Below are 10,393 nucleotides of genomic sequence, written 5' to 3'. Positions count from 1 at the left end.
CATGTTTTTCGTAAATGTGAAGGGAAAGGTTATATTTTAGATTACGGAATTTCAATATTTACTATCTCATGTCATGATTCCATCATACATGAATAAGTTGTAAACCTTTTGTTATATGTTAGAATACAATAACCTTTGCATTGTTCTTTATGCATATCCGGTGCAAACGTTACGACGGCTTTACGACGGTTTTGGGTTTAATCGTCGTAAAACCGTCGTAAATTTATGATTATATTACGATGGTTTTACGATGTTTTTTAAAAAAGTGAGTAAACCCTAAATCTTATAAATGGGATATTGCATAAAGAACAATGCAAAGGTTATTGTATTCTAACATATAACAAAAGGTTTACAACTTTTCATGTATGATGGATTTATGACATGAGATAGTAAATATTGAAATTCCGTAATCTAATATATAACCTTTCACTTAACATTTACGAAAACATGCATGAACTTGTAAATATGTATGTTTTTTTTTCAAATTTTTGATTTTGATCAGATTGATAGCATTTCATATAAAATAAGATAACTAATCAAAAACATTTGTGAAATACCTTACAACCAATAAGATATAAAAGATTCAAATTCTTGGATTTCAACATTACGACGATTTTACGACGAAATAGTGTACTCGTCGTAAAACCGTCGTAACTTTACGACGATATTACGATGGTTCGTCGTAAAGACGTCGTAATGTTGAAACCCTATTCATTCAGGGCTTAAAACCTAGACTTAGGGTTTAGGGTTTAGAAAAACCGTCGTAAAACCGTCGTAAAATCGAATTTTAGGGTTTTTAAAAAATTCAAACAAACAAAGTTACAAATTACATAATAACAAACATTCACTAAATACAATGCATGAAACTCAATCAGATTCATATTCCTCTATTACTTCATCACCATCACCGTCGTCTTCTTCCGCCACATCGTCATCATCGGTTTCAGCAAACTCATCATCACCTTCTTCTTCTGTATCATCGGGAAGATCTTCAACTTGCCTGTTCCGAGGGTCTATTAAGAAAATCTCCTCATCAACATCTGGTTCAGACAGATCTACGCAAGTGTCCTGTTGAAGTGGTACATCCTCAACCCCTACAATCTTGCCCCTCGGAGCCACTTTAACTACAGCTAACCATGAAATTCCTGTTGATCGAACTCGAGGGTATGGCAGAAACGTTACCTGTTCTGCTTGAGAAGCTAATATAAATGGCTCAAACCTGTTGTACCGTCGTGATTTGTTCACGTCAACAACTCCAAACTTATTTAGACGTACCCCTCGTCCAACAGCTAGATCAAACCAATCACATTTGAAGAGAACATTTTTCAGCCTTAACAATCCAGGATACTCTACTTCAATTATTTCTTGCACAACTCCATAAAAATTGATTTCACCCCTCACACAAACTCCATAGTTAGTTGTCGCCCGCTTTGCACCTTGACGGTATGTGTGAAAAACATAGCCCCGAGTGAAATACATTGAGGCTGTAGTTATTTTTGCCATCGGACCTAGTAGTAACTCATGGAACCATGTTGGAAATTCATCCGGATCATTCGGGTCCACCTAATAAGAAAAAATTTCCGCTTTTATTTCTTGATTTCGATATATAGCAAATTAAAGTAGTCTTTTAATTAAAATTTAATACGTACTTGCCCTTTTAACCACTGGGCATAGTGTTGATCTTTACGATCATTGATTTCAGTTTCAGAAACCCCAGATATGCATTCTTTAACCTCATCAACAAATGTGTGCTGACAAATAGTTATTAATATTGACAACTCATATAAAGATATTATTAATTAAAAAGGTACCTTTCATACGATGACAACTCTTCACAATTTAACAGGATATACGTATGTGCACTGTGATAATCTTTTTCATTGGACCACCAAACATCTTTTAGTTTTCCACTAAGACGTTCGATCGGCGAGAATATGTCAGGTACACCTTCAACAGCATATGTATGGCCAACTCCTCCATCATCATATCGACGAGTAGCTCTTTTGCGTGTTCGTACTTTCGGTGAAAAATAGTATGAAGTGAAGTGTGAAGTCTCTTGCGTCAAGCTTCCCGCCACAATTGAGCCTTCCACTTTAGCTAGGTTTTTGGCTTTACCTTTGAGATGCTTCATGAAACGCTCGAACGGATACATCCACCTGTACTGAACGGGTCCACCAAGCTCTGCTTCGTGTGGGAGATGAACAGGAAGATGTTCCATAACATCAAAAAATGATGGTGGGAAGATCTTTTCCAAATTGCACAACAAGATTGGAATATTCAATGCCAGTTGTGATATTACATCAACTGATAATGTTCGTGTACTAAGATCCCGAAAAAAGCACCAATGCCTCCAATAGCTTCATGGACGTTTTTGGGCAAGAGTTCAGCAAATGCAAATGGAAATAATCGTTGCATAAACACATGACAGTCATGGCTTTTCATCCCAGCAAACTTTACCCCCTTCTCAACAGATTTGGAAAGATTAGAGACATACCCATCAGGAAATTTAACGTCAGAAGAAACCCATCTGAACAATGCTGACTTTTGATCTGCACTCAACCGAAATACAGGAACTGGTGCTTTCCCGTTTCTCAGTAGATGCAACTCACTTCTGTTGCATAAATCAGGCAAATCCAATCTTGACTTACCATTGTCTTTTGTTCTTCCCGCTACGTTCATAACTGTATGCATGATGTTATCAAAAAAGTTTTTTTCAATGTGCATGACATCAGTTCGATGAAGACAATAAGGACAAGATAGCCTCCCATGTGTAGTCCATCCTGATAGCATACCATAAGCGGGGAAATCGCTTATTGTCCACATAAGCACAGCCCGCATAGTAAAATTTTTCCTCGTAGAACAGTCATATGTACGAACGCCAGTATACCATAACTGATTCAACTCATGTATGAGTGGCTGAAGAAATACATCGAGAGCTCGCTTCGGATGATTTGGACCTGGAACCAAAATACTTAGGAAAAGAAATTTCCTTTGCATGCACAAATCTGGAGGAAGGTTATAAGGAGTTAGGATTACTGGCCATAATGAATATTGTCTACCAGACATACCAAATGGACTAAAACCATCAGTGCACAGACCAAGATAGACATTCCGTTTGAACTTAGCAAAATCTGGGTATACCATATTGAAGTGTTTCCATGCCTTTGCATCTGATGGATGAACAACTTCTCCATCTACTTGTGTATGTTTCGCATGCCATCTCATTGATGCAGCTGTCCTTTCAGATTGATAAAGCCGTTTTAACCTATCAGTTATAGGGAGATACCACATACGTTGGTACGGTATCCTTTTACGCCCACCAGTTTGCGGCCTGTATCTTGGTTTTTGGCAAAATCGACATTCCTCCAGCTGATCATCATCTTTCCAAAAAATCATACAATTGTCAACACATACATCTATCATCTCAAAAGGTAGACCAAGACTAAAAATCAACTTCTGAATTTCATAGTATGTTCCCGCTGCCAAGTTATCCTCCAGTAGATACTCCTTCAGAAGATCAGCCCACTCATCCATGCAAACCTCAGCCAGGTTATGATCTGTTTTAATTGACATCATCCTAGCTGCCAACGATAATTTAGACAAGCCTTCTCTACATCCTTCGTAGATTGGCTGATTAGCATTGTCTAACAAATCATAAAATCGTTTGGCATCTACATTAGGTTCCTCAACAGCATTACCCGTATGTGTTTCATGAAATGCATCAGTCACCATTTCGTGCATCCTATCATGATCTACACTTTGGTCATATTGATACTGATTAGGCTGATGACCATAATTCGATTCATCAATATCAACATGACTTTGATAATTACTACTACTACCAGCATTCCCATGAGTATTACTGCCATATCCTTCTCCATGTAGATACCAAACAAAATATTGCGGCATAAACCCTCTATTTAATAAATGCGTCCACACGGTTTTGGTTAGTGTATACCTCGTATTCTTGCATTTCAAACAAGGACAAAACATCTTCCCACTATCTTTCGTTCTCTCCATATTTGTAGCCTGATACATAAATATTTCTAACCCGTTCTTGAACTCTTCTGTCAACGCCCCATCTGAATCTTTACGCATATACATCCAACTTCTTAGCTCGTATATAAACATCTTGAAAATAAACTCACAATACTATCTCTTTTTATTGATTAGACAATAAAGGAGGTAGTCTCTTGTGTCACGTCTAGCCACGTGAATGGAGTAAATTAACCTTATAATATTATTACTTCTTTTTTTTCAAAGTAATATAACTCTTAATTCGGGTTTCCAGCAATGGACAACCCAATATATAAGGATTTACAACACTATACTAAAATTCAAGAGACCTACAATGGGTCTCCAAGATGAAGATGCTCTTATGTTTGAATGATGATGAGTTGTGATTGAATGAAGGAATGAAGATCTATTTATAGGAAAATTTTGGGCTTTACAACGCTTTTACGACGACTTTTTACGACGGTTTTACATTCAACAATAATATTACGACAAGTTTACGACGATTTTGCGATAAATTTTTTCATCTACAATTGTTAGGTAAACATGTTTTAAATGTTTTTCACCTAACTTCTTTTTCGACGTAAAATCGTCGTAATATGTACATCGAAATGAAGTCGTCGTATATTCGTCGTAATTTTGCATCGAATTTACGACGATTTTACATTTACTAGCAAATCTCTCGTTATCGATGTATAATCGTCGTAATTCGTCGTAAATTGTACGTCGAGTTTACGACGATTTTGTTATACGACGGTTTTACGACGGTTTTAAAATTCGACGTAAGATCGTCGTAAACGCGTTGTAATGTTGCGACGATTTAAAAACCGTCGTAATGGGCTGTTGGAAAACGATTGTTTTCTTGTAGTGTAATATGAACAAATCCATATGGATAATAAACATGTGCCAGTCCATGATATAATTATCGACATTTTTAAGCATTATATTTGCTTATATATATATATATATATCCATATGGATAGTAAACATGTGCCAGTCTATTATTTACTTATCGAATTTCTAAGCATTGTGTATACACATAACATGGTCAAATCTATATGCATAGTAAATTTGTGCAAGTACATGGTTTATTTTACTGTTAAACAACCAACAAGCGTCGACATTAGTAAGCAATATGTATAATATATGCACATAACATGGTTATATTCGCTTGGAAAATTAGATATCTTGTCTATACAAACATATCCACAAGTCCTTGTCCAAACAACAATTTTTCATCATAAGCTCTTTATCATAAAAAAATAAATATATTGGGCCCCTTTCAGAATGATATTTTAAAAAATTTGACAAAGATCTTTGGGCTATCGCACCTCTGCCTACTTTCTTTGACCGAGCCTGATAATGATTATATCCACGTGTTTTTTCCACCTGTAATCTCCATACAGATATATCCACATATTTTGGTCATACAGACACAACCACATGATTTTATCCATTTGAATTTACTCAAAGAAGCAAGGCTTCAATTAGAATATTGTGATTTTCATTTTGCCTATCCATGTCTATATGGTAATATTCATCCATATCAACATATATACAAACAGATAAAGAAAAACTTGCAAAACCAATCATAAATGTGGATATTACGATTTTAAAAAGGTATTAGGCCTCACATTTACTGCTTCGTGGATAAGATAAGAATTTAACACCACCCACAAATCTAATTTTGATAGCTGTGAAAAAATAATTAATAAAAAGAAATTAATATTTACTTTTCTTGGTAAAAGTAAAATTCCAAATAAAATAACAATGTTTCAATTCATATCATTTTTCAATACTTTTCGACCACTTCCATCTCCCCTTATATACACCAAAGGCCATCAATATATGATTTCATCTGACATCTTAAGCTAATAAGTTCTCTTCAAACGGCTTACACTCTCTCACAAAAGAGCTGCTTTCAAACAAAGTACACCCATCACCCGAAAATAATATCTCATTCAAGATCTACGGATATGGCCACTCCATGTAACATAACATCCCTCCCTTCAGATCTTTTGAACGAGATCCTTCTCAAAACGGCTTCTTCTTCGTATGGAGATATTTGTCGAGCAAGAATTTCTTCCAAAACTCTAAACGACATTTCTAATGAAGAGGGTTTTAACAAATTCGTGGATTTAATCTCTTTGAAAACACCATGGGTTTGGGATCAACATGGGAGGATGACTACTTTCTTTGGATGCTGCTTGGAGTCGGGCAATCCAACCTCGTTATTCCTTAGAGGTGTATCTGTCTTTTTAATCTACAAGCAGGGTTGGCTTTAATTAAAGAAGCATCAGACGCTGGATGCCTTATGTCTACATACTGTCACACTATGCTTTGTCTAACCATGGAAGGCAGCGATGAAGTATTCAACTCCAGTATTGATCTTTCTTGCAGTGGAGATGAGAATTGCTATGAACCGCAGCAACAAGCGTCCGTGGAATTTTATCATTCGGGCCGAGATAGAAGATAAGATGAACGAGTTGTTCGAAAAATCTTACAAATGGAATTGTGTTTGTAGGAAGCTCAATCTTTGGATTAGTAGGCAAAAACTGGAAGCTCTTTATGTCGAGCAGCTTTGCGATCCCAGCTTTTGGAAATTAGAGGCAGCTAAGTTCTGGAAAATCATCCCTGAATTTGCAATGGAATGACCTCATTGGTTGTCTTCTTTATTTAGCGAATATATCTTTTGTTCTACTTTATTTACGCCTTCAGTCATGTTTTAGACAAAATCTATTTGCATTTTTTATTTCCGATTTCATCCTCCTTATCTTTTATATGATTATGTTTTTTTGCATAGTTCCTTTTATAAATTTATCCACCGGTAAAACAATTGTGTTTGTCTCTTATTAAAATTACTCAATTAGGAAATGCAAACTCAAAAATCAACACCATATTTTTTTAATTCAGATAAGAACAATTACGTATAATATTATATAAGCGACCATATGGACGGATATGTTTGGATGTATAAAAAAAATTATTATTCTTCTAACAAGTAACATAAGTTGAGGCCTCTTACATAGCATCCCCTCATCCATATGGACATATACGCTTGGATGTATAACAAATTCATTGTTCTATTAACAAGTATAACATGAGTACATAGGCCTCTCACTTATCAACACTTCTTCCATATGGATATGTTCATATGGATATTTGATATGACCTTATTAGATCAAACAATTACAAACCAACACATCGGCAAATACTGCCCTACCTCAATCTTATAATTACCAAAAATGTACCAGACCGAACCAACTTCCTACTTTTGCTGATTGGGGCTGGTACCACCACATCCACATCTGTACTTTAGCTTGTTATTTCTTTGTTCGATGTTGGAATTAACTACTGCTTTATCATGTTTTTTTTCCCGAAAAGCTGATGTTTGTTGCATTTGTTTTGATTTGTCTCTGTTTTTTGTAGATGGATTTTTCATCCAAACCACCTGCTGATAACACAAACACCGACGACCATGTTGATAAAGATCAAGAAGAAAACACCACTCGAGGCAAACGAAAGAAGCATGATTCAGGGAAAGATCCCGAGCCTTCAAAACCGAGAAAGCTCCTTGACACAAGATCGGGTGTTTGGAATCATTTCACAAGAACAAAGGAAAATCGAGACAAATGCACGTGCAACTACTGCCAGAAGTTTTATTCTTGCTCAACAACATCCAAGACTTCTAATTTGAAATTTCATCTTGGCATCTGCAAGCACTTCAAGGCATTTCAAGAGGGTTTAAGTCCGAGAGAGGGTGTCATAAATCCGAGTGGTGGTCTGGGCTTTGCAAAGGTTCCAGAGGATGTTTTTCACGAAGCGACTAATGAAGTGGTTGTGATTGGAGAGATGCTATTGTCCTTTGTAGAATGTGATGCATCGAACATTTATGCGAGAAGGTGAAACTATATAAGCCTCGGTCAAGAAGAACATCAACAAGGCACATTGTTCAAATGTATGTGGTAAAGAAGAAAACTTTTGAAGCAGTACTTCATGGATAACAGGCAACGAATTTTACTAACAACAGACATATGGACTTGTCAGCCAACAGGTAATGATTTTTTATTTTTATGTTTTCATTTTCAATCGGTTTAGGTTTTTTATTACAAAAAAACTTTATAATCGATTTTTTTTTTTTGCTGTAAAGGTGCGAGTTATATGGCTATCACAGCACATTTTTTTGATGAATTTTGGAGGCTTAAATTTGGTTCAAGCACATCACAGACACAACCACATGATTTTATCCATTTAAATTTATTCAAAGAAGCAAGGCTTCAATTAGAATATTGTGATTTTCATTTGCCTATCCATGTCTATATAGTAATATTCATCCATATCAACATATATACAAACAGATAAAGAAAGACTTGCAAAACCAATCATAACTGTGGATATTACGATTTTAAAAAGGCCGGTATTAGGCCACACATTTACTGCTTCGTGGATAAGATAAGAATTTAACACTACTCACAAATCTAATTTTGATAGCTGTGAAAAATAGTTAATAAAAAGATATTAATATTTACTTTTATTAGCAAAAGTAAAATTCCAAATAAAACAACAATGTTTCAATTCATATCATTTTCCAACACTTTTCGACACCTTCCATCTCCCCTTAAATACACCAAAAGCCATCAATATATGATTTCATTTGGCATCTTAAGCTAATAAGTTTTCTTCAAACGGCTTATACTCTTTCACAAAAGAATTGCTCTCAAACAAAATACACCCATCACCCCGAAAATAATATCTCATTTAAGATCTACAGATATGGCCACTCCATGTAACATAACTTCCTTTCCTTCAGATCTTTTGAACGAGATCCTTCTCAAAACAGCTTCTTCTTCGTACGCAGATCTTTGTCGAGCAAGAATTTCTTCCAAAACTCTAAACGACATTTCTAATGAAAAGGGTTTTAATAAATTCGTGGATTTAATCTCTCTGAAAAAACCATGGGTTTGGGATCAACATGGGAGGATGACTACTTTCTTTGGATGCTGCTTAGAGTCGGGCAATCCAACCTCGTTATTCCTTAGAGGTGTGTATGTCTTTTTCTACGAAGAAAATCTACAAGCAGGGCTGGCTATAATTAAGGATGCATCACACGCTGAATGCCTTATGGCTACATACTGTCACACTATGCTTTGTCTAACCATGGATGGCAGCGATGAAGTATTCAACTCCAGTATTGATCTTTCTCGAGCTGATGCAGTGGAGATGAGAATGGCTATGAACCGCAGCAACAGGCGTCCGTGGAATTTTATCATTCCGGCGAGATAGAACTAAGATAAGGTGAATGAGTTGTTCGAAAAATCTTACAAATGGAATTGTGTTTGTAGGAAGCTCGATCTTTGGATGGGTGGGCAAAATCTGGAAGCTCTTTATGTCGAGCAGCTTTGCGATCCCTGCTTTTGGAAATTAGAGGCAGCTAAGTTCTAGAAAATCATCCCTGAATTTGCAATGGAATGGCCTCATTGATTGTCTTCTTTATTTGGAAAATTCATCTTTTGTTCTATTTTATTTACGCCTTCAATCATGTTTTAGACAAAATCTATTTGCATTTGTTATTTCCGATTTCATTCTTCTTATCTTTTATATATAATATTTTTGTGCATAGCTCCTTTTATAAATTTATCCACCGGTAAAACAATTGTGTTTGTGTCTTATAAAAATTATTCAATTACGAAATACAAACTCAAAAATCAACACCATGTTTTTTAATTCAGATAAAAACAATTACGTATAATATTATATAAGCGACCATATGAACGGATATGTTTGGATGTATAAAGATAATTATTATTCTTCTAACAAGTAACATAAGTGTAGGCCTCTTATATAGCATCACCTCATCTATATGGACATATACGCTTGGATGTATAACAAATTCATTGTTCTTTTAACAAGTATAACATGAGTACGTAGGCCTCTCACTTATCCAAACTTTATCCATATGGATATGTTCATATGGATATTTGATATGACCTTTATAGATCAAACAATTACAAACCAACACATCGGCAAATACTGCAATACTTCAATCTTATAATTACCAAAAATGTACCAGACCGAACTGACTTCCTATTTTCGCTGATTGGGGCTGGAACCACCACATGTACTACAATACGTTTTGATCTCAAGTAATGAAGATGCCAACCCTCTCCTGCCTCACATAGGGCTGGGCGAAAAAACTGAAACCAAACTATTTAACCGAACTCGATCAAAAAAATTCGGTTCGGTACGTGTTCGGTTCTGGCTAAAAATCCGAATGGTTATTGAAGCTGGCCAATTTTCAGTTATCGGTTTGGATCAGTTATTAACCGATAACCGAAATAAACCAAACTAATAAAAATAAATTTAAAACAGAGATAAACCA

General features: G+C 35.6%; 1 protein-coding gene across 1 annotated transcript; it reads left to right on the top strand.

Moving 5' to 3' along the window:
• Nucleotides 1-8,787: 8,787 nt before the first annotated feature.
• On the top strand, nucleotides 8,788-9,439 carry LOC112082968. The gene is made up of 2 exons (XM_024150688.1): nucleotides 8,788-9,265; nucleotides 9,357-9,439. Exons 1-2 carry the CDS (start codon nucleotides 8,788-8,790, stop codon nucleotides 9,437-9,439), a joined length of 561 nt encoding a protein of 186 aa, XP_024006456.1.
• Nucleotides 9,440-10,393: the final 954 nt, after the last annotated feature.

Source organism: Eutrema salsugineum, unplaced genomic scaffold, assembly GCF_000478725.1.
Source record: "Eutrema salsugineum unplaced genomic scaffold, Eutsalg1_0 scaffold_7, whole genome shotgun sequence".
Taxonomy (NCBI): domain Eukaryota; kingdom Viridiplantae; phylum Streptophyta; class Magnoliopsida; order Brassicales; family Brassicaceae; genus Eutrema; species Eutrema salsugineum.
Note: the sequence above shows the minus strand (reverse complement) of the source record. Positions and strands in the feature narration are given on the sequence as shown.

Excerpts from the sequence above, each read along its gene's own strand:
- LOC112082968 (XM_024150688.1), top strand. The coding sequence starts at position 8,788 with ATGGCCACTCCATGTAACATAACTTCCTTTCCTTCAGATCTTTTGAAC. Across the intron at positions 9,266-9,356 it reads TATGAACCGCAGCAACAGGC|GAAGCTCGATCTTTGGATGG; the intron begins GTCCGTGGAATT and ends TTGTGTTTGTAG.